This window comes from Capra hircus, chromosome 3 (assembly GCF_001704415.2).
Source record: "Capra hircus breed San Clemente chromosome 3, ASM170441v1, whole genome shotgun sequence".
NCBI lineage: Eukaryota > Metazoa > Chordata > Mammalia > Artiodactyla > Bovidae > Capra > Capra hircus.
In genome coordinates this window covers 23,313,278-23,337,956 of record NC_030810.1, presented here as the reverse complement: position 1 = coordinate 23,337,956, position 24,679 = coordinate 23,313,278, and the positions used below count along the sequence as shown (strand labels likewise).

At 49.0% G+C, this 24,679-nt stretch overlaps 1 protein-coding gene across 4 annotated transcripts in view; it reads left to right on the top strand.

The window, feature by feature from the left end:
* BEND5 (BEN domain containing 5) overlaps nucleotides 1-24,323 on the top strand; it is a 49,116-nt gene extending 24,793 nt beyond the window's left edge. For all 4 annotated transcript variants that reach the window (XM_018043975.1, XM_018043986.1, XM_018043979.1 and 1 more), the window contains 3 exons: nucleotides 8,255-8,403; nucleotides 14,084-14,297; nucleotides 23,784-24,323. In XM_018043975.1, the coding sequence (XP_017899464.1) occupies nucleotides 8,255-8,403; nucleotides 14,084-14,297; nucleotides 23,784-23,941 (521 nt within the window). In that variant the 3' untranslated portion in view covers nucleotides 23,942-24,323. The remainder of the gene's footprint in view (nucleotides 1-8,254; nucleotides 8,404-14,083; nucleotides 14,298-23,783) is intronic.

Genomic DNA, 24,679 nt, shown 5'->3' with positions numbered 1-24,679 from the left:
AGTCCAGGCCCCTCCTTCCTCTTTCTCCCTAGAGTTCACTTTTCTGGGGCAGTGGGGAGGGGGCTGAGGGACAGCTCCAGGCTGTCCCTTTGACCCTGCTTGGGGAGTGGGAACATGCAGGAGTCACTGGGCTTCTCTCCATTGCCAGAGAAGGAAACGTGCTTCTCACTTGAAATAGGGCTTTGCCCGTTGGTCATGGGCTTCAGTGTGGCTGTGTGGCAGGCTTGTTTTCTGCTGGCGCCAGTCCGAGGAAACAGAGGTGAGAGAGCTCTCCTTCCAGGCAAGGGCTGGACCCTGTGAACACCTGCTTTGGGCCAGATGCTAGCTGCTTTTCATAGAGAAAACCACCTCAGCAGTAGATAGGATCATCGGATGAGGACGCGGGCCCAGAGAGAGGAAATGAATGTCTCAGACAACAGGAGAGACTGATAAAGATTTGGAGTTAGGAGAGAGGCTGGCTTATTCAGGAACCACAAGTCACCCCTGACCGAACTACACAGAGGAGAGGTAGGTAGGAGGGACAGCCAGGGCTACAAAGGCAGGTGAGAGCCCCTAGCACTGCCCCGGCCCTCACACAGGTGGACACAGGGGCTCCTCCCCTCGGAGGGGCCTGTAGCCCATGAACCTCAGAGTTGCCCCTTTGGTCATGGGCTTCAGGGACAGAGGGACAGACTGGAGCTGTCCCTCAGCCCCCTCCCCACTGCCCCGGAAAAGTGAACTCTAGGGAGAAAGAGGAAGGAGGGCCCTGGACTGTCCTGCTACTCTGAAATCAGGTCTTAAAACCAAGCAAATCAACCAGCCCACACTTAGCAAAGACAAATCCCGTTTAGCTCCTGCTCTAGAACAGCTCATGGACTGAAGGGGAGCGCCAGCAAGGCCAGTCACGGATTGACTTGTTCGGGAGATGTCAGCGCCACCATGAGGAAGCTCCGCCTCCCCAGCCCCTGCCCTCGGGTGCTCGCTGTGCCCCACCGCAGCCCCTCGGGAATCTGAGGGCAGCCTTTGTGCCTCCTACCCCACTCCTTCGTACCACAGCCCCCTCAGTCTTGGCACCCAGCCAGTTCTGGTCCAGATCCAAAGGCCATTTCGTGTGCATTCAGCACATGTGTGGGGGCCTTCAGCGCCTGTCTGGCAGGACAGACCCATGCTGTTGTGCATATCCTTGCCATTTGGAACACTGCCTGGGTCCAGACAGTTGGGGTAGGTGGGAAGTGGCAGGACCACAGATGAAGAGCCAGCCCAGCTTTGACCACCAGCTGGCAGAGTACAGGCTCAGAGCTCCTAGAGGTGAGATGAATGCTGGTGACTCACTTCCTCCCCACTGCACCCCCTCCTCAATTGTGGAGTTCTTCACAGACACCTAGGAAGGCAAAAGAAGGTCAGAGATGCAGTATGGGTCCCACAAGGTGGACATTATGTGAGAAGCCTGTGCAGTCTGAAAACCACAGTTAGCTGAAGGTGTGTAGGGCTGTGGTAAGAGCAGGCCTTCAGAGTCTAGCAACCCTGAGTTTTTTTTTTTTTTTTTTTTTTTACTTTCGGCAAATTACCAAGAATTAACTTCTTTCATTAAGCACGTGTTTGATGAGTATTCATTGTATGCCAGGGACATTGCACTGGGTGCTGGGATACGGCGGTGATGAGGACAGTGGCTGACCTCAGAGTTTCCATCCTAACCCAGAAGATAGTAAACGAATAACTTGATACTGGGGTGTCAAGATTAAAAGATTTTTTTTCAACAGTTATTTTGGTGTAAAATTGGCTTCCCTGGTGGCTCAGCAGTTAGGAATCTGCCTGCCAGTGCAGAAGACATGGATCCGATCCCTGGGCTGGGAAGGTCCCCTGGAGAGGGAAATGGCAACCGACTCCTGTATTCCTTCCTGGGAAATCCCATGGACAGAGGGGCCTGGCGGGCTACAGTCCATGGGGTCGCAGAGAGTCAGACAGGACAGCGACTAAACAGCAGCAACAACTAATACAGATGTTCAGTGGGTGTCAGTCACCTCTCCTTTTCAGGGAGAAGCAAATATGTCCTTTGAAACAGGCCCCTACACTTCTCGAATGTGGGTAAAATACCTTGACCACCACGACTGGGGACCTGGGCCCCCTCCTGCCACGCCTGTCTTGCTGGGTTTCTGCTCCATAGAGAGGGGGGTCTCTGGGTCAATTCCAGCTCTGCTGCTCTAGAGTTTCGACTCCCCAAGGGACCAGCCCCACTGTGAGGTGGTAGGGGGCAGGCATGAGCTGCAGGGGTCTTGCCCAATCCAGTCTTTAGGGCTGGAATGGCCTCTCCTGCCTCTGCCTAGCAAAGCCTTCTCCAACCCTCACCCACAGAGAGCCCTCAGAAAATGGGGAGGGTCGGGGGAAGGACCCCAAGGAGCCGCTGCTGACAGTGATCCTATTGCCCTGCCTGACCATCCTGCCATCTTCCCTCAACCTTATCTGAAGTTCCAGGAGCTCACCTGTCCCTCAAGGCCTTCCAGGGTCCCTGAGCCCATGGTTATCTCTCTGCAAACCTGTGCAGATGATGACGCTGCCCACATCCTGGTCGATCAGTGAGCCTCAATAATGTGCCACTTGCCTTCCCCGTGTGACAGTAACTACCCTACTCCAACCCGTGCGGCCAGCTCCAAGCCCCAGCCCAGAAATTTGTGACTGTCCTTCTGAAGCCTTCCTAGTCTCCTCCAGGTGCGGCACCTCCTCCTTTGCTTATATTCCCAAGTCTTTATCCTTACTCTTGCAGGATGGTATTAAGGGTCTGTGGTCTGTCTCTTTCCACTACTGGACAGCACATCATTTGAAGCTACCTCGCTCAGGGCTGGCACTCAGTGGGTGCCTAATAGACTCTCACTGAAGGAATGAGACCAGCTTTGTCCCTGCCCTCACTGAAAGCACAACGGGGCTAAGAACCATATGCGTAGCTGCGGCAACAGGTGAGAGTGGCCGATACCTTCTGAGAGAGGAGATCCAGCTGCCCAAGCTGTGGGCCATCTCCCATCTCTTTCCAAGGCCTCTGTGTGTATCTCCTTCTTTGCTGTAGCTCTTCCCATGCTCAGCCCCTTTTCAACAAGTAGAATCATCTTTTTTTTGACAAACCCAGTATGCCTCTGGGCCACCAAAGTAGGCATATGCTTTAAGGATTTTGATTTGATTTTTTGATTCACTTTATATTTAGGAAGAAACTAGAATTATACCAGTAGCAGAGAAAAGTCCTGTTCATTTGCAGGAATAAATGGAAGACTTCAATACTTTTCAAGAGAAAATCTAATATTATTAGCCTTTTTTGTTTCAACAGAAGTCAGAATTGATTTTTAGTGTCCAAACATAACATATTTTGAAGAAACGGGTGATTTTTAAACCTCCTGTCTGTGGACAGAGGAGTTGCAGCAAAGAGTGGGGCATGACTGAACACGCAAATAGAACATACGCATCAACTTCTTAGATTTTCAGGGAGAATGGCGTTAGTCCAGTTAAGCTAGACAAGAATAGAGAATGTTACAGTTTCATTTTTCTGTTGTGCCAGCAAACATTTACCAGGCCCCTTACTGCGTGCCACGGTTCCCATTTTATGGGAAAGGCCTCTGGGGCTTAAAAACGTAAAGGAAATAATAGACCCAGGATTTGCAGCAGGTTTTCTAGCTTTGAATCCAGTGTTTGTCCGACAACTCACAGCTATTTGTATGTGGTATAATGAGAGTTTTACGTGCTATATTCTCAGCATCTCCAGAATTGGGGCATGCTGTATTTGTCTCCGGGTCCCCAATGCCTCTTCCAGGGCTCGATCTTGGTATGCAGTAAGGGATTGTGTGATGAATGGGCTCATGAATGACTGAATGAAAAGACAAGCGGTGTCTTTTATACTCTTTCAAAAGCTTTTTTTTTTTTTTTGTTTAACCCAGCTGAGAGGTTTCTCTCCATGGAAGGTATATTTTATTTTCTCCAAAATAAACCTGAAGTGGATCAAAAGGCTTTTTTTTCTTTTTTTTTTTTTTTTTTTGATTCCTACTCTTCCCACAAAGTGAAAAAAAGTTGCTTTGTTACTTAAAATATCTGCACCAGATCGTGCAGTGCCGTCTCTTAGCACAAGTGCTTATTATCGTGGCTAATTTGGTCACATGTGTTTGAAGGAGAACAATGCCTCAGAAATTTTTAAAAGCAAAACAGCAATCTGAAGCGTTTGTTGTAATGAGATGTAAATTGCCAGCATCATAGTGGAGCCGACTAAAATTTGCAGTGAAGTGTTTTTCTCCCCCTTTTAAATTAAAAGCACTAGAGGCCCTCTCTCCTCTCTGGGAAGAAACCACATGCTTTTTGTTCCTTCTCTTTCTGATTCTGTACTACTAAACATGCTGCTTTATTGACTGATTCATCCCTTCATTCATCTGCCATTTTCTGAGCCGGTGTCTGAGCCTCCATTGTGCGCCTGCCTCGCTCTCTGGAGGCTGTTGGCACTCCCCATTTCGCAGGTAGGGAAGCTGAGGCACAGAGAGGCGATGGAGATGTGTCTCAGGATTCACACCCGGGTCTCCTGACGAGCCGCTTCCAGGAGGAGCCTTTGGTTGGTCTGTCCTCCTTGCTGAGACACCAGGTCCTTCTGTATACAATGCCAGAGGAGGCAGTGGCAGAGAGCAGTGCTAATCCCTGGCAGCCGTCAGGTATTAAATGTGCTGATCGGGGATGTTAGGAAATAGAGTTCCTTGAGAGCTTGGGAGCGGGAAGATCCCATTACAATAGGCTCAGCATTCAACGAAACAACTCTGTTGGTCCCTGAGCAAGCTGGCAGAGGGGAGCCCAGTGTGGGTGTGTGTGCCGTGAGAGCCTGAACACCTGCTCTGGGCCAGGCTCATGCCACGGACTTGGGGCAAAAGAAGACCAGCGGGGCCCTGGTTCCCAGGGATTAGCAGTGACTAACTTGAGCACCCAAATATGACCCCTGCGTGGGGCGGGGGCGGGGACGGGGGTGGGGGTGGGGGTGGGGAGCCACCATGTCCTGAGCCCCCATGCTGTGCCAGAGTCTGTGTGAATCATTACATACATGAGGTTAACTCCTTTATGCTGCAGCCTGGCTGAGTCACTGTTATCATTCCTCCTTTCAGGATGAGACAACAAGAGTCAGAAAGGTTAAGTACTTACTGATGTGTAAAATTACCTGTTGACAATTGAATTGGCACCAGGCACTGTACTGAGCCCTGGTCTCTAATATAAAAAGATACAGTCTCCCTCTGCCCTCCGGCCTCACAGTCTGGTGGGGGTGGCAGAGAGAGAAATAGATGAGTGCAGCTAACTATTACCAGGGAGGAAGGAGACCCAAGGACCTGGCTAGGCAAGCCTCTAGGGAGCAGAGTCTGCCTTAGAAGAGAGGACCAGTGAGGGTGGAGCCAGAGAGGTGACCCTTTGCTCTCAGCCCCTGCTCTTTATGTGTCCCTGTGTAGCCATCAGAACTGTCCATTCCCCTGGCTAGATGTTTCCAGTTTCCATTTTACAGCCCTAACTTATACTTCCTGGGCTGCAAAAAGGTCACAGGTATTTGAGAACAAATACCTATAAACATCCCATTCACCTCAGGCACCTCCACTCAGCAGCAGGGCTTTATTTCAGAATCTGTGCCTCAGCCCATTTAAGTCTCTTTCTTGCCCACAACTCACTCTCTCTCATGTTATGAAGAATTTACTGAGAGCCTGAATGGTGCCAGACATTGCCCTAGGTGCCAAGATTACAGAGAGAGTAAAACTTTACCCTTGAGGAGCTTCACAGTTTGATGTGGACAGCAGACAGATTGGTAGATGGTTCCAAATATAATTCGCTGGAAGTATTTACGATGTAGAGACCCTGTACCTGGTAGTGATCAGAGCAAGGCCCCACGAAGGAGACACCTAAGCTCTGTTCTGCAGTCTGAGCAGAGACTTGACAGGCAGATGAGATGGCATTCAAGGCCAAAACAGTGGCACGTCCAGAGGTTCAGACGCTTGGGACAGCACAGCGCCTGAGGGACAGCATCTGGGGAGAGCAGGAACTGAGCGCCAGAGATCAAGAGGAAGTTGGCTGTATTCAGGGTCTTAAGGAGGCTATGGTACACAACTTAATCTTGAGGGTAGTGGGAGCCTAAGCCGGGAAAGATTTGGTTGTGAGTAGATTTCTTTGGCAGCTGCTGTTGTGGAGATAAATGGACGAGCACTAGACTGAAGTCAGAGCCGAGTTGGGTTCGCTCTCTTGTCCACCATCTTCCTCTCATAGAAGGAAGAGGAGGCTTTAGAGGAGGGACACTATCTTTTCCTAAGATGACCTGTGCTCCATCGGCTGCATGGCTCCATTCCTTTATCTTGCTGCTGAATGTCAGAGCAGGAAGAGGCCTCAGGAGCCAACTCAGCCATGCCCTTTGGGGAAAGCCAAAGTACTTGCTTCTTCCCTGACCTAAGAAAAGATCAAATGCTCCACTTGAGTTTGCTTATATCTCAGAAATACAACCGAGATCTCATACAAAGAGAGGAGAAACTATGGCATCTGCTTCTGAAACTTTAGAGTTATTCATTCATTCTTGCCATTCTTTTGTTCATTTACCAGTCAGAGAACACCTCCTCATGCCAGGGGCGGGGGACAAAGAAAAGAAAGCCTTAGGCCCAGCTCTTGAGTAGGTCACGCAGAATTGGGAAATGCTCCTAGAATGGTGACGATGCTATCAGTCCCTTATTCTGACAGCTTGTGCATCCACAATTCACTCGCCTGTGATCACACAATTAAAATATAGCCAAACTAGGAATAAGACCTAAATTCGGTCTCCCAAGATGAGTCCTGTTTTTCAGTGAGCTCTGCGCCGCTCTCCAGCCTCGCTGCATTCAGCTTTGTGCCTTCACACTTCATTGAGCTGCTCAGGTGCCATTAGTGGTAAAGAACCCGTCTGCCAGTGCAGGAGACTAGAGACATGGGTTTGATCCCTGGGTTAGGAAGATCCCCTGGAGGAGGGCATGGTAACCCACTCCAGTATTCTTGCCAGGAGAACCCCATGGACAGAGGAGTCTGGTGGACTCGAGGCTCCATAGGGTCGCACAGAGTCAGACACAACTGCAGTGACTGAGCACGCACTCGTGCTGAGCACGCGTGCACCTGCATTGTTGGAGACTTCCAAGATCTGTCTTGCAGCTACCAGCAACTCAGAAAGGGTTTTATCAGTCTAGGAAGCCCTATCGTGAGGAATTTTTGTAACAAAATCACCAATACCTTCCTCACCACCAGCCAAAGCCAAGGGTACGGCCATTTAGCACAGTAAATTGCAGCCAGGTTGTTGGTGAGGGCTTTGGCACACAAACAGCTCCGTACCAAGCGGCCCACATGGTAAGAATAAGGGAAGCCGGGACCATGAAACTCACTGGTGACTTAAGTTACGTGTGCGGTCCTGGGGACCGGCTTTGGCAGTAGCTAAATTTCTGACCCCAGTTAACTCCTGAAATACTTGCATAGGGAGAAGTTCCAGGATGCCAGAACTCTCCGTTGGCCTTTGGATTTGCTCGCCTATAAAAGTTAATCAAGTTATCCGGCCTTACCCTGTTTTTCTGCCCTTTGGTAATCAAGACACAACAGGTGATTTGAAAAATAGTCCATCATTTTAAAAAGCTAATGGAGGAAAAAAAAGTCTTCCTTAGAAACCACCACCACTTATCTCCTGCCTTTTACTGTTTAAACCATACATAATTTGTGTTGATTGCATTAAAATAAAAATCAGGATAGCTGCCGGTTCAGGCAATCAGGGGCTTAATCTGTATTGTACTTTAATTTCTTGGTTGAAATGCGCCCGTCTGGATACTAGGTCTTGGGCGGGGGAGGCCTTTGCATTTCTCCCCCTGCTTTCCTATCTTCTGCTGTGGCCCGTTTCACGTAGGCTCCAGGGATGGGGTTTTGGCAAATACACACTTTGCATACTGCAGTCATTGCTACGCTGTCTCCACCCCAGTCTTAAAAGGACCTCTTTCCCCTGCAGGAAGTTGAATCCCTTGCATTTTCATTCCGACAGTGACACCCTAGAAGACTGCTTCTCATTCATGTTTAATTAGAATCTCGTCCATTCTTGTCTGCCACCTTTTCCCCTGTGATGTTCATACCTCATATTATTTTCAAGCTGGGGTTTAATTGTAGTCCAGTGGACAAAAATAAGCCAGCATATTTTTTGTGTGTGTGCCACTATGTGCTGACAGATGCCTAGTTAAAATATTTGCCTTTTATTTTCCTTGGAGTTCTAGACAGATCTCTTTTCTTAACTGCCTAGGTCCCGCCATTGACTTGGAAAAAGTAAAGTCAGAATGTCTCGAGCCCGAGCCGGAGTTACGGAGCACTTTCAGTGAGGAAGCAAATACGTCGTCCTATTACCCCGCTCCTGCACCTGTCATGGACAAGTATATCCTAGACAATGGCAAGGTAGTGTTTCAAGCTCACTCTCCATTCCCTACAAGTGTTGGCTAGTCAGTTCGAAGGTGGAGGGTATGGTGGGAGCTGCCCGAGATACAGCGACCGCTTGGCCTTCAGGCCCAGCCCTGTGACTGCTTCCAGAATCCATGTGCTGTAATCAGTGGAGCTTTATTAGGACTTTTTCTCTTCTCTTTTTTTTTTTTTTTTTTTGGTAAATACTGGGCCAAAGCAACTGTAAAACTAACATTTAAAAATAGCTTATTAGTGAGAAAGATAATTTAAAATGATAATCTGATGAAACCAGATGCATAAAATGTATAAGGTGATCTCGAGATGAGATATCTGATTTACAGATATGGCTGTGACTGAGTAGTTATTCATTCATTGTTTGCAAAGTACCTGTGTGTTGTAAGTCCTACCCTAACCCTAAATGCCGGGGATACAGAGGTGAATGGGACGTGCTCCTTACCCCTAAGCTGCTTTCAAGTTGTACATTCAGCTTGGTTAGCCCACAGTCCTAGGACCACATACAACTCCTCAGATTTCTTTGGAAGACTCTTGAAAAAAAAATTATGAAAGAAAACTTAAGCACTATTAGTAGTTATATTAGTGCAGGGTGAAAAGTAATGGAATAGCCTTTGGAAGTCTTAAAATCACATATATGACATAGCAGCAGGGCAAGGAGAAGACTTCTGATATTCTTCCTACATCCGAATGAATTCATCTTGGAGGAAGGATACTGGCTCTCTTTGTCTAGGCACTGGTCATATTCAGTTTTACTATAATAGTCTTTGCCACCACGGCATGCATTATAGACATCACCTCTCCTTCTCCCCAGAGACTCATCTGTGTCAGTCTGTTTTTCTTGCCTTATGCTTCAAAAGGTCTCTGTTTATCCAGTATCATTCCCCAATAGGTTGATGAGAAAGGAAAGGTTGTTTTATTTGGGTTTCTCCAGATACATCCCTGCAGCTGGCCAGGCTGAGCCAAAGCAAGCATTGTCAAGCCAAGGAAATGAAGCTTGTTGGTCTTCAGGGCTCCCTTGGATATGCTGCCCTCCTCTTTCTATCCATGTGCCCTCGACTCCCTCAGAGCACTTCCTCCCCTGCAGAGGCAGAACTGATGGGTCAAACCACAGGCCTGTTCTGCCCTGCCTTGCTGCAGCCTACAGGCTTTAAGAGTCTGCTTTGCAGGGAAGAGGTGGCATGACAGAGTGGAAGCAGGCAGCCTGGAGCCTGAGTGTTAGCTTAACTTTTTGTCCTACCTGTGTGACTCCGAGGGGGGGCTTCCCTTCTTTGGGCCTCAGCATCTCTAGCTGTGCCAGGTAGGATCAAATTAATGCTCTCTGAAGTCATTAAAAATGACTTAAACTGTGTATCTAACTTTGGTGAACCTTCAGCAGTTAGAGATGAACAGAAAAGACTTTTCTGTCTTTGTTGATTTCTTTTAGGAACAATCACATATGGAATGACTACAGACTTTTTCTTAAAGTAGCTTCTAAGAGAAATCTACTTCTCTCTTGCTTTAAAGACTGGTGGACAGTTTCTGGGCATTATGAAGGTCTCTTTAGAAAGGATCATTTTCCCTCCAGGAAATTGTGTCTCTCAAATGTCATTTGATTTTTTTATACTCAAGCTGCACAACCTATCTTGAAAGTGCCAAGTTTGTTTTATCATTGATTATGGCCAATATGTTGCTATAAAACTAACTGGCTTTTATTTCCACCAATTTATAGTCAAAGGAATTGATTAAGGGAGGGGAAGGAAGCAGACATCCTGGAAATGCACAGCAGCTTGCGTAGAACAGCAATCCCCCACATCCCAGAAGTAGTCATTATTATTCTTGGCTCTGCTGTCGTTTCAGACCCTTCCTTCTTTCTGCCTCGATCTCTGTGATGCACAGAGCATGCGAATGAGATCCGTTTCCTAGCAGGAAGCTAGTTTTGTCCTCCGAAACATTTCACAAAGGCATTCTTTGATCAAGTCCCATCCTACCAGATGCCATATTTTTAATAACCTCCCTTGAAAGCGTTAAGGCTAACATTTTGGTCCAATAGTGAACTGTGGTTTATGTGAATAAGGGTTTGCTGTAGAAGTTACTTTCTCATTTGGCTCAAGCGCATCTCTTTTCTTTGTCTTAAGATGTTTTATTTCAAAAACTCATTGAATCGTAAAGCTTCAAAGACCATCAAAATTTAAGTAGTATAATTTATACACGGGATGGATGGGGAAATACATTCAGAAGGGGGTTCGTCTACAGCTGTACACCAGAGCAGAGGCAGGCAAGAGCTGGAAGCCAGGTCACCGACCATCACAGTTTAAGTAGTATAGTTTGTACACGGGATGGATGGGGAAGTACATCCAGAAGGGGGCTCGTCTACAGCGGCACACCAGAGCAGAGGCAGGCGAGAGCTGGAAGTCAGGTCACCTGGCTCTCAGGCTGGTGCTCTTTCCAGGCTGTTCTGCCACATCCTTGAAAGCGGGGCGTTGCTCCAGGAGACCCTGAGCTCTGTTGACCTCAGGAACCCTTGTCCCAAATGCCCCAGCCTGTTCCTGTGATCAGTCTTACCCAGGGCTTTCTCTTTCTGTGTGCGTAGCTGGCCTTGTACTCGAGTGCATGTCAGAAAATATTTTCTTCTTCAAGGAACAGCAGCTCATCTGAACTGAAAGCCAGTGCCATTAAGACATATTAAATATGTGCATCAGTTTCTTACAGCTTTGTGTTCAGACTAGTCTGGGCCACTTTGTAGAGGACGAAAGAGGCAAAGCCTGGACCTCTCCTCGTGGAGATGGCCTGCGAAGGTAGTGAGGGCTCTTAGTAAGTTAGAAATTCAGAGTGGATAGAACTTAGCCCAAGAGTGGTGAAGGAGGTTTTCTTTCATGGGGGGCTGGGGTTTAAAAGCTTATTAGGCTAAGGAGACGTAAGGGAAGGCTTTCATCCCTGGGCTGGGGAGAGGCATGGACAGAGACATAGATAGGGGAAGGAAGGCAGCAGAAGTGGCAGTTGCGGGTTTGCGCTGCCCTCCTGACACTGTCCGCATGTTACCTCCTTCATCTGCAAGCAGCTCTTCATTCAGGTGGTGATCTGCGTCTGGTGCAGCTGAGGAAAGAGAGGGTCAGAGAGGTAGGGTGACTAGCCCAAGATACCCAGCTGGCAGGTGGAAGGGCTCGGTTCACAGAGAGGAGACTCTGGAGCCTGTCCTCTTTCTGTCACCAGACACTGGACGTAGGAGAAAATGAGTGAGTTTAGGGACATCATTGAGTGGTAGACATGCTATGCTTAATAGGTTGAATGGAAACAGGATTCTAGAGGACCTTTAAAACCAACTGAGGACGTTGCATTTGATGTGACAGAAAACAGGGGTCCATTCAAGACTCCAGAGGGTTAACATAAAAACACAGTTGAAAGACTGCGGAAGTCATCTAGTCAGAGAAGGAAAGCTGTGTTTTAGGGAATTGATCTGGCAGTGTTTACAGCGTGGGTTGGTCGGGGCAGGGACTGGGGACAGGAAGGCCAGCCCGTGGCTTTTCTGCAGGTTTCCCTGACTGCAGTGTGACCCACAGTGGGTGCTGGCCAGCAAAGTGGCCGGGCAGGTGCAGAGGAGGCTCAGGAGGAAAGCCAGATGAACGTAAATCTGCTGTGTCTCCACCATGTCGGCGCCACCATGACGCTGGCAGCAGCAGGAGGCCAAGAGAGCGTGGGCTGTGGGGTCATCCGGCTTTAGAGTTGAACCTTGATTCCAAAATTTTCTGATAGTATGTCTTAGGAAAACTAATTAGTCCTTCTGAATCTCTGTCCCTATCTGTAAATATTTCTACCTATTTCCATCTCTTAAGGTCATTATGTTTATAACTAAGTTAAGAGTAGAATACCTAGTTCATAATGGGTACTCAAAGAAATATTAGTGTCCCCTTTCTCTTGTAGAAGAACATTGACCAAGATGACTACCACCTCTCTTTAAAGAACAACAAATTGAAAGGTTGTAGGAAAACAAGGCTTGAATAGAAAAGAGCAAAGATCTTTGGAAAATCGAAGTTGCCCTCCATCTCCAAGGGTTTCTGTTTCAGTGTTTAATCTAATTTGCATCCCTTGTTTTCTCCTATCTCAAGAAGCTTGCATGGGTAGCCACAGAGAGTCATCCAGGGAGGTGACTTGGGGTCCAACAGGGAGCAGGAGGGAGCTAGTCGCCAGCAGGCCTGATCTGCTACACAGACTGCCCACCTGCAGTTCAGGCTGCAGAGAAAAGGCCAGACTCGACCTCGGGTGGATGTTGTCCAGCAGCCCCAGGCCAACACATCCCACTCAAGGGCTGCTTATCTTCCTGAACTGTGAGAGCAGAGCTGCAGCACTGGGGTTCTCAGCACAGGGAGGCCAGGTGGGTCTGGTTATCTGATATGATGCCTGCAGAGGTCTGAATGATCCTTTGAGCAAAAGGAAGTGAAGTTGGATGTGGCAATGTTAGATTGTTTACCTGCTGACATTTGTGGGTGGGCTACGTTGCTCTATTTTTTCTTGTTCATGGTCTGAAAATCCCAGTAACTGGTGAAGGAAGAAGCGTTGCTGGTTGACCTGTCTCCCCATCTATCTGTGCACGCCCACTGTGCTTTCCAAGTCGATCTTCAGTAGAGAGCTCTTCAGATATCTCTGAACCCTGAGTCCTGCCAGTCTGCCGTCAGTCTGGGTGTGTGTATGCTATCTCTCAGACCAGGACTCTCCCAGGGTATCTCCTGACCATGCAAGGTCCACGACTGACAGTCTCTGAAGACAAGGACCTTGGCAGGGACTTTCCAGTCCCCTCAGAAAATTTAACTCATCAGCGGCTGCCTCTCCCACTGTCCCCGCAGAGGCCGCGTCCACCCTCCATGGACTCGGTAGAAATGCAGCATGAATGGCAAGGTCAAAGTCACAACTTCATTTTTAAATGATTAACATCAGCAAAGGGTTTTTAAGTTGTTAAAAGAGCCAGAAAGCAAAAGGAAATCTCAGAGCTCCTTGCTAGATTATTCTGGGACATCTGCGTTTATGGACTCTACTCTGAAACTTTGAGCGCTTCCCTTATAAGGAGCAGAAGGTTGTGTTTTGTTCTGTGTGCCGTCAGAATCAGACCAGGGACACAGTGGTTGTGTTTAATTTGTTAAAATCATAGGCTTTCTGAGCCAGAAGGAACTTAGCTGAAATCTAACTCTCCCTGCTCAGCTCCCGAAAACTGAAGCCAGAGACAGGCAGAGCATGCATACATGCTCCGCTAGTGGCAGGACCTGGGCAGTCTCCCTGCCCACTCCAGCGGTTGTGGCTGCCACACCCCGCTGTACCCTGGAGTCACCTAGAGAGCCCCACCCAGACCGCATAAATCCACTCTGCAGCTTCATAGTTGAGTGACTTTTCAAAAGTGGCTGCACCTCTCCCAACCTGGTTTTTCTGCCTGAAATGAAAATAGTGTCCCAACACCTTCCTTCCAGGGTTGCTGTGAAGATCTGAGAGAGTAAATATAAAGCACTAACATAAGGCCTGGCACATTACAGGTGTTCAGTAAATGCGTGTGATTATTTCCCTGAAAGAAAGGTGGTTAGTGTTTATGGAGCAGATCTCTTGTAGTTGTGCAGCAGTGTCTTTTAAAGGACAGGAAAAGCTTCCTGCCACCATCCTGTCCGACTAAACAGGTGCTCGCTTGCGTTCTTATCCCTTTCAGGTCCATCTGGGAAGCGGGATTTGGGTTGATGAGGAGAAATGGCACCAGCTGCAAGTCACCCAAGGAGATTCCAAGTACACGAAGAACTTGGCAGTCATGATTTGGGGAACAGATGTTCTGAAGAACAGAAGCGTCACAGGAGTTGCCACAAAAAAAAAGAAAGATGCAGTCCCTAAGCCACCCCTCTCGCCCCACAAACTAAGCATCGTCAGAGGTGAGTCCTGTACTGGAGACGCAGTGACTGAGGTCCTGCCCTCGACACTGTCAGGAACATTTCAGTTCAGCACACCTGCTGAAGCCTCCCCGTGCCAGGCCCTGGCCTGGGCACAGGAACACAGGAGCAGATACGGACCTGGTGCTGGGCAAGCTCACATGTAACAGGGCAAATGGGCTCTAGACACAAGTGCAGTTCAGGGAGCTCACATGCTAGAGGCCCAGAAGGGGGCTCTCAGGAGGGCAGGAGACCCCTAGCTGGAAAGCTAGGGAGGGTCCCTGGGAAGTGGGTCACTGAAGCAGGCCTTGAAGGGTCCACCAGGCCTGGGGACGCAGATGTTTAAAGAGAGGTACTCGGGGCAAAGGTGCGGGATTGGGAAAGGAGGCTGCTGTGTAGAGCGCGTGAAGGTCAAGGCTAGGACACCAGCTCCTGGGGGTCCTAGCATCGTGCCTGGAGCACTTAGTGAGATGAAGACCAGCCGACGGTCGCCAGACTGAGCTGCTTTTCTGGGGTTTGGGAGGGTTTGGAGGGACTCCCTGTCTCTCTGGCTGTTTGTTTCCCCAAAGGTAGGGCTCTAACCTGGACTCTCATTTTCCTTCCCTCCTGCCTTCCTTTCTCCCCTTTCTTTCCTCTTCCTTCTTTCTCTGTTCTGTCTCTCCCACCTGTTCTCCATCTGTTCACTGAGCTCTGATTCTTTACCAGACTCTGCTGTGTATGGGGGACTTAGAAAGGGCTAAGACACAGTCTCCGTCTGCAAGGAGCTCAGAGTCCCATGCGGAAGGAGAACACAGAAAAGCTAGTTACAGCACAGACAACGCAGATTACAGAGACAGCAAAGGACACGGGAGCAGAGAGAGTATAATAATCGCTCATTATTCTGAGCACTTAGGATATTTCAGGTCCGTACTAACTCATTTAATCTTCATAACACACAACTCTCCCTTCTGTTGGCTGCTAATATCATCCCTGTTTTTAATGTGGAAACTGGACACAGAGATGTTAAGTAACTTGCCCAGATCACACAGTTTTAGGACTAAAGCCAGGAGTCCTAGCCAGGAGGGCTGGCTTCAGAAACTATACTCCTAACCATTCGTCTCTTAAGTGTCCAGCTGCCAGGTTTCGATGAAGAAAGTAAGACCCAACCAGTCAGCATGTGCATTTAGAACAAGCCTTGTACCAGGTTGTAGAGCAGGCAACAAATATGTCCACAAACAAATCAGATAATTTCAGGTATTGATGAAAGGCTGTGATATATAGCTGAGTGAGACAGTAGCTATGTCAGCTGGGGTGAGTGGAGAAGACCTGTTCGAAGAGTTGATTTCGAGCTGGGAATTGGATGTGGAGGAGGCAGTCCTGTGTGATTCTGAGGGGGTGTGAAAGAAGGCAGAATAAATAACAGGTTCAAAGGCCAGCATGCTCAAGGGGTGAAGAAGCCCCAGCCAGCTGCAGAGTCGTGAGTTCAGGGAGACTGAGGCCAGGGTGGTAGGGGGGCGAGGGACGGTCTTGGGCTGTGAAGGCCACGGTGAATAGCTTACCTTACTCTTCTTGCAGGAGAAAGATGATGTGGAGTCTTCGGTGGGAGGGACTGAATGGGAGGCCAGTCGGGAGGCTGGTGCAGTGGTGCCATAGACTGAGGTCAGAGCAGTGGAGACAGAGAAAAATGGCCAGTTGTAGGGTGTATTTTAGAGGTCCAGATTTCAAGACAGAGAGATTAGCTGACCAACTGGAAGTTGTGGCTATGAGGTTTCAGAGCCTGGATTGAAACCCACCTGGATGACTCTGATCTGGGGTTTGTTCTGGAGCTCGGCTGCCTTCCTGGATGGCTGATTCACAGTTAACTGATTTAGGCAGACACTTATTTTTAGACAAGCAGAGGTAACCTGTAGTCTGCCCACTGTCTGAAATGATGGAGCCTAATTTAGGCGGTCATCCTGAGAAAGAGTCCTTCCTGGGGACGCAGCCCTGCCTCCCCAAGGGGTGGCTGACCTCTGATTCTGTTACGCTTGTTGGAATGTGACTCAGCAGGTCCCAGGTGCCTCCCAGTGACCGGCTATCACTGTCACGCCGTGGTATAAAGTCATCTGCCATGTGTCTGCCTCAGATGTTAGTGTGACAGTGTGAAACTCACCTCCCTGTCCTCCGTGCCTCACATGGGGCCTGACACGCTGGTAGCTCAATCAGTGAGGGCTGAAGAAACATCGCGCTGAGACCTGCAAGCCATCCCCTGATCGACTCTTCACATGGTTTCTTGTGAACCACTTTCCCTCCCTGTCCAGTGCCCTCAGCTGAAAACTTACCTCTCAGATGGTTAAGAGGGCTGCCTGACTGATAGCTTGGGTCATGGTTACTCCTAAGTTGTGAAAACAAGTTTCCATTCTTTGCTGAGCTGCGCCATAGGGCTGGCATGACTTCGTGATGGTCATATCATTGAAGTTCACAATCACTCAGTGCTTTTCACCTTTCAGGCCCCTCCCGACTGCTCCCAGTGCGAGGCGATGGAAAGCGGAAACTGGAGAGGAATAGCAAAAGCTTGGGGTTGAGCCGCAGCTCTGCCTTGCCTTAACTCTGAGCTGCCCCCGGTTCTGTTTTCTTTTGTTTCCCCAGGCCCCGTGCAGTGCTCATACTAGGTAGGCGCTCGATGTGTCCACATGTAAGGGCAGGATCATAGCCCTTGCCCTGGCTGCCCAGTGGACCCAGAGACATTTTGTATGTGCTTTGGACCCCATTCACATGATGTTCTTTGTAGCTGATTTGGTCCTCATTACTAAGGGACAATCTAGAAGAAAACACCTTAGCCATATCTCTTCAGGCCATTACAGGCTTACTGTCTTCAGCCCACAGGCCACGCCCTCCAAGTTTCCCTCACTCATCCACTCCTCAATTTTCCAAACCCTCTTTAAAGTTTCTCTACTTTTCCCGTGAGAGTCCACACCTCTTTTTTCAAAAAGATGGCCTTGTCTCCTCCTTCACAGAGAAAAGAAAAAGAAATCCCACAGCTTCGATCCACCATATCTACAAACTTACCTGGACCCCCCCCCCCCCCCCGAGTTTTATGCCTCATGTCCAAAAGAAGAGTTTCCTTGTCTTATTTGGAACTGGTCATTCTCTCTTTGTAAATTTCAGCCCACCTACCTTCCCGAGTACGTTATTCCTTCCACTCAGCTGGTTCCTTCCCAGTGCCATTTAAATATGCTGTGACCACTCATTTCTTACAGAAGCAAGCGAAACACTCCCTAGGGGCCACCCGCATCACCCAGCTGCTGCCATGTCTTCCTTTTCACATCCAGGTTTCCTGAAAGAGTTGTCGACACTCACTGCCCGTGTGCACTAGCAATGCCCCTGCCGTCTCGTCTGGCTTCCGCTCCAGCCCTCTGCTTAGTCTGTCCCTGTCAAGCTTCCCTCCGGCTCCTCTTCACTCCTCCAGGGCAGGACTCCACCTCCTCCCCAGCCTATGTGACCGCCCCTCCTTCACTGAGAAACCCATCCTTCCCAGTCAGGCCTCCTCCTGCCTGTGGCTTCTCATCCCCACTGTGGGCTCCTCTCCCCTCCCCTCTCCTCCGTCTCCAGCCCTCCTCCCTCTCCCTGTACGAAGCTGCCCTCTGCTGCTCTCTCTCCTCTTGGTTCCCATTGCCCCCGGCGTGCACAGGGCCCAGAGTGGAAATCCACGCTCATCGTCTTGGCCGCTGCCTGGTGATCCGCTTCCGGTGCCCCCTCGGCCTCGTCTCACACACCTCCCAGTTCCCACTGCTCTCTAACCGCTGAGGCCCTCTCACAGTCCATTCCTGTCCCCGCTTCCTGCAGCGCCCCTCCTCTGGGCTGCACACCCTGCCTCCGCGTCATTCGGAGAGGCCGTGACTTCCGAGTCCGAGTCCTTGACTTCCAGCTGTCCAAGCTGATGAAGTAGCCTTGCCGTCGCTCTCTTAACACGTCACCCTCCCTCAAGTCTGCAGTGCATTTCTTCTTTATTTATTTGCTTGATGACTGTCTTTCTTCCCCACCCCCATGAGAACATGAGCTTTACGATTCTTGCTCAGGGCCAGTATGTTGTAAGTGCTTAATAGTATTTGTTGAATCGGTGACTGGTGGCGAATATATATTTGACCTCAGTTCCCACTTTGAGGTTCCTGATGCATACATTTGGGTGCCACTGGCCCCCTCCTCCCAGATGTCCACGTGACACCTGCACATCTATGCCCCTCGCTGCTCACCTCGCCTCTTCCTTCACCCCAGAGCCTCTGCCCTGTGTGTTCACCGTCATGATGAAGGACACAACACCACCTGCCAGGAACCCAGGGATGCCTCATCCCGCACTCCTGTTCACTCACTCTCCATCAGTTCTGCCCCTAAATATCTTTTAAACCATCTGCTTCTCTCCATACCTATTGCCGCTTTCTTTTCTCCCCTGCCTTACCCCAGCAGCTTCCAGACTCCTCTCTTTATATGTAATCCGAGTGATCATTCCGAAACCAAGTATGATCCTGTTACCACCACTCCGACACCTGGCGCCCATTATTAAAGGGTAAACTTCTTATATATGCTCAGTCTTTGAGACTCCGTGGACTGTAGCCCACCAGGCTCCTCTGTCCATGGAATTTTCTAGGCAACAATACTGGAGCAAGTTGCCATTTCCTACTCAGGGGGGTCTTCCCAATCCAGGAATCGAACTCACATCTCCTGCTTTGGCAGGCAGATTCTTTACTACTAGAGTCACCTGGGAAGCTTCTGAACATGTCAAAAAGCACCTTCATAATCTGGCCCCTGGCCTGGAGCTCTAGCTTATTTTTTTAGCATATTGCCCTTGAACTGTAAGTTCTTACTATAATGAGCCTCTGTGTTCCAACAAGTCTTGTCCTCTCTCACATTAGGGAATTTGAAGATGCTTTGTCTGGCACTAGAAGCATAGGTCAGTCTGCCCACCTAACACCTGTGCTGCTCTGCCCAGCCACCTGTTACTCACTGCCCAGGTGTGCTCAGGAGAACCTTCCTTCAGGAAGCCCTCCCTGACCTTTCAGGGTAGGGGGACACTTCTGTTGTGTGTCCTAGGGCACCCTGTGCCTGCCTCTGTCCTCTTCTGTCTGTATCTTTGCCTCCTAGGTACCTGGTCAAATAACCCTTTAGAGCCCATAATACTTACCATACCAGTGAGTAAGAGGGAAATTGACTTACCCAAGGCCATACATCTGGCTCGATCAGAGCTGAGCTGAAGTGGGCTTTCAGGCTTCCCTGGGTCTCCAAGGGTTTCTTGTCTTACTGAAGTACAATGTCAGTTTGTTTTTGTTGTTGTTGTTGTTAACTACAGCCCAGCAAGTTTAAAATCTGTCTCCCATCGCAGCATGCGCTCACCGTTTTTAGCCTAATTATTTGAGGTTGCATTTGACTGATTCTTCCCATGCAGGCTGTATTCTGGACTGAGATTGTTTATGTTTGTTTTGTATGACTTTGCCACATTTACTCACATTGGACATGTCAAAATGACAAAAGCCTTGGTACTCACAGGGTTGGTGAGGACTTTTTTCTTCTCTTTGGTTTGGAAGCCATTCTTTACCAGGTAGCCGGGGAATGGGGTGAACGCTGACGTCACTTTAGAAAGGTGAAAGCAGGAGGGCTGGAGGGGTGTCTGGCTGCAATGACAAGCTCCAGAATGACAGCTAAACCCTTATTAAGGTCAAATGACCTTTTGCAGACTGTGAGTTTTCAAATGAGCCACAGCATTGAGTTCTGGTTAATTTTTATAACTTTTTTAATAGGACACATTAACGCTGTTATAAACCTTGTTAATTAAGCAATAATCTCAAACGCTCCCTCGCAGAGGGAGACATTCCCGGCAACTGCAGGTGATTAATATCTGGAGCCTAACGAAAGCCTTTTAATCAACCTCGGGGGCCATTCAGTGCTCTTACCCCCAGGAAACGAGAGTGATTTGGTATTCTGTGGAGGCCACTCTGAAAACCTTCCTCCATCTGCCCGTTTTTCCTCCTGCCTCTTCTCTGACTCACGCCGGGGCCTCTCGGGGCCAGCACACCCACTCCCCTGCCCCCTTCTCTCTCCTCTTCCTCTTCACCCATGCTGTTACCTTCCAGAGAACTAGAGCCCTGGAGCTGGAAGAATCTCCTTGGATGATCGGGTTTGACCTGCTTTCAGACTGTGAGACTGAAACCCAGGGAGGTTCCCACTCAAGGTGGCCCAGTAACTAGGGTTAGAGCGAGATTCGAACCCCTGAACTTGGAGACAGTCCTCTGCGCAGGACCACCCCACATTTGGTTCAAGTTCCAGCAACATCACTGCAGTTGTCTGCCTTACCATGGCCCAGGGCTGGAGAGGGAACCCCCAGGGTTCTAGTCTGTAGGAGAGACAGTGTGGTCACAGTTTTATTAGATTGCAGTCAGAGATTTGATAGGTAGCAAGCCAAATGAGTTAGGGAGCACCAAGAATGCAGGCAGAGTGGGGTCTCTGGCTCAGCCTGGGAGATTGCAAGATGAATGAAGCTAGAAGAATGAGTGCGGTTTAGTCAGGTGAAGGATGAGGCCCGAGTGACTGGGGAGGCGATGAGCAAAGACTGGTTTGTGGGCCAGCCTGGAATGGGGCAGGAAGTGGAGTCAGCAGAGGTAGGACTGGAGAGACAAGGCTGCCTGCCTTCTCGTCTCAGTCCCCGTGGAAAGGCCAGCACGAGACAGAGTGCAGGCTGGTCAGGAAGCAGTGAGGTCAGCTGGAAGCTTCTAAACCCTTCTCCGTAGGGAGGAGACGTGCTTCAGAGAAAGAAGGCCTGTAGCACACTTACCCGCAGCCTGAATGGCAGCAGGAGGCAGGCTGCCTGTGTCCCCAGGGAAGGGCTCAGAGCAGAGACCACGGGGGATCTCGCCCCCGCTTAACTGCTCTCCAGCTTCGGTCTCGTCTCACGTGGGCGGAGGAGTTGGCACCAGTTAGTCTCCATGATTTCTGCCGGCGTTGACGCTGTGCGCCACTGACAGGCTTGCCTGCTGTGCCCTGGCCTGGTAGACAAGACCTGGTGTGCGTGTGTGTGCGTGTGCCCAGTCCCGTCCGGCTCTGCGTAATCCCGTGGACTGTAGCCCACCAGGCTCCTCTGTCCAGGGAATTTTCCAAGCAAGAATCTGGAGTGGGGTGCCGTGTCCTCCTCCAGGGAAGACTTTGTTCATCCTCCATAGCAGTTCCTCGAGACTCGGTTGCCATTCCTGTTTTATAGACGAGGAGGATCAGGTGCAACAAAGTTAAAAACCTTGCTCAGGACTACATTACCCCAGTGGTTCAGTCCCACTCACAGCCGTAGTCCCCTTTTGTGCAGAATTATCGTGTCCCCTCAGGTTTCCTTAAAGAAACATTCATGCATCCATTTATTCATTTAACAGGCATTTACTTACTCTTGCCCCTGTGCCAAGCACTGTGCTAGACCCTGGAGCAAACAACGGCATATACATAAAATAACTATGACAACCCCATACAGGTATAGTGTTCCTTACAGTTTGACAGAATCTTGCAAATTGCAAAATGTTTGTATCATATCCTTCATGGCAGCCTTAAGAAAGATCATATGTGGTTTCTTATCCTTCTTTAGTAGGTGAGGAATCTAGGGCAATGATTTGCCTCAGGTCCCCGGGCTAGGAAGTAGGCCACCATCAGGTTCCAGTCAGGTCCTGTCGGGGGCTTATTCTCTGCCTCATCTCCAGAAATGGCCAAGTCAGTGCAAGTGGCTGTCCTCAGCCTCGTTAGTGATCACCTCCCTGAGGCACCACTTCACACCCACCAGGTGGCCGAAACCTTAACAATCGGTTAAGATGTATGCATACTGAACTTTGAGGGCTTCCTGGTGGCTCAGTGGCCAATGCAAGAGATGGGGGTTCCATCCCTGGACTGGGAAGCCCCCCTGGACTAGGAAATGGCAACCCACTCCAGTATTCTTGTCTGGAAAATTCTATGAACAGAGGAGCCTGGTGGACTACAGCCCATGGGGTCACAAAATCGGACATGACTGAGTGTGCACAGACACCCACACACAGCCCATGTGACCCCATGGGCTGTAGCCCACCAGGCTCCTCTGTTCATAGAATTTTCCAGGCAAGAATACTGGAGTGGGTTGCCATTTCGTAGTCCAGGGGGACTTCCCAGTCCAGGGATGGAACCCACGTCTCTTGCATCAACAGGTTGATTCTTTACCAGCTGAGCTGCTGAGCCACCAGGAAGCCTTCAGAATTCAGTATGCATACACCCTAACACTGGGCAGGTCCAGCCAAGGCCCGTACTGGGCATTTCCTGTCTGCCCCAGGACACAGCCTAAGTGCCTATAATTGCAGAACACAGCAAACAATCCAAGTATTCACTGACAGTAAAGTGGGTCAGTCCGCGTGGATTAGTCGGACAGTAGAACACTGCTCATCAGTGAAAATAAGTGACCTGCAGCTGCACTCACACTTCAGCGTGGGTAACTCTCAACACTGAAAAGAAAGTCAGATGGATATGCAGAGTAGGGAGACACTGTAAAAGTTCAGAACAGGGGAAGAGCAGATGATATGTTATTTAAAGGTGTGTCAGTCATTCAGTTCAGTCACGCAGTCATGTCCGACTCTTTGCGACCCCGTGGACTGCAGCAGGCCAGGCTTCTCTATCCATCACCAACTTCCAGAGCTTGCTCACACTCATGTCCATCAAGTCGGTGATGCTGTCCAACCATCTCATCCTGTGTCGTCCCCTTCTTCTGACTTCAGTCTTCCCAAGCATCAGGGTCTTTTTCAATGAGTCATTTCTTTGCATCAGGTGGCCAAAGTGTTGGAGTTTCAGCTTCAGCATTAGTCCTTCCAATGAATATTCAGGACTGATTTCCTTTAGGATGGACTTGTTTGATCTCCTTGCAGTTCAAGGGACTCTCAAGAGTCTTCTCCAACACCACAATTCAAAAGCATCAATTCTTCTGTGTTCAGCTGTCTTTATAGTCCAACTCTCTTTATAGTCCAACTCTCACATCCATACATGACTATTGGAGAAACCATAGCTTTGACTAGACGGACCTTTGTTGGCAAAGTAATGTCTCTGCTTTTTAATATGCTGTCTAAGTTTGTCATAGCTTTTCTTTCAAGGAGCAAGTGTCTTTGAATTTCATGGCTGCAGTCACCATCTGCATAAAGATGTGTGCGTATGTGTTAACATGAAAAAGAAATTTAGGAGAGCAGTTACCTCTGGTGAGGACGAGGAGAGGGTAGGATGGGAAAGGGGTGTCTGGGAGCTTCAGAGGGACCTCGTTAAGCAGGGGAGTGGGCACATAGGCATTGTATCTTAATTTTTAAAGTATAAATTTACAGTGTAGATCTCTTTTCTCAGTACATTTTGTGTTGAAAATTTTAAAAGGCAGCCGTGCCAGCCTTGTGAATTGGTACTTTGGAAGTATGTCAGGAGGCACATTTTCCTCTCTCTTCCGTAAAGATATGTACTTGAGTGCACCATTAATCCTTGGCCTTCTTGTTTCTTTTCCCTGTCTAGAGTGTTTGTATGACAGAATAGCACAAGAAACTGTGGATGAAACTGAAATTGCACAGAGACTCTCCAAAGTCAACAAGTACATCTGTGAAAAAATCATGGATATCAATAAATCCTGTAAAAATGAAGAACGAAGGGAAGCAAAATACAATTTGCAATAAACTTTGGATTTTTCATAAAACCTTCTCGTTTTCCTTGCTTGGCGTGTGATTTGCGGGCGATGGTGTTGTCCAGATCAGACCCCACCATGCATGGTGGTGCGCGGGCCAGGAGCCAGTAGGGTTCTGGGGTCAGCCGGCCTGTTCTGAGCTTGGACTTCTCACTCCAAAGACCGCAGATGGATTTGCTGAGATTCAGGCAGCAACCTGGCACCAGAGTTGTTCTGGGGATGGTGAAAATCCTGTCCTTTCGGAAGGGGATGAAGTGACTCTGAGTTGCCTATCACTCGGCCAAGAATTTGAGCTGATATTTTTACCATTCAAGGACTTCTATCTTTGTTCCTCTATTTTGTTCTATAATAAAGCTTCATTAATTCTTTGCTGTGGACAATCTTTATCCTCATTTATTTAAGGATGGATATTAAGTGTACAGTGGACGTGACCAGTGTCCTTTGAGGGGCAGAATATTCACGCTGAAGGAAAGAAAATTCATAATGGATGTAACTGCTGTCTGCAGATCTGAAGGGCTGTCTTGAAGCAGATTACTTTCTCTTACCTCAGAGGACAGATCTGTCCAGTCACCTCTCCTTCAGTGTGATCTGAGACTCAGCTTCCCTGATAATTTGAGTCAATCTGTAAAAGAGTGTGAGGGGATGGTAATGTTAGATGTGGTTCAGGGTGACCTTCAGGAGGTTGGAGGCAACATCACCCGGTGTAACTTCATTTATCCTATCTTGTATC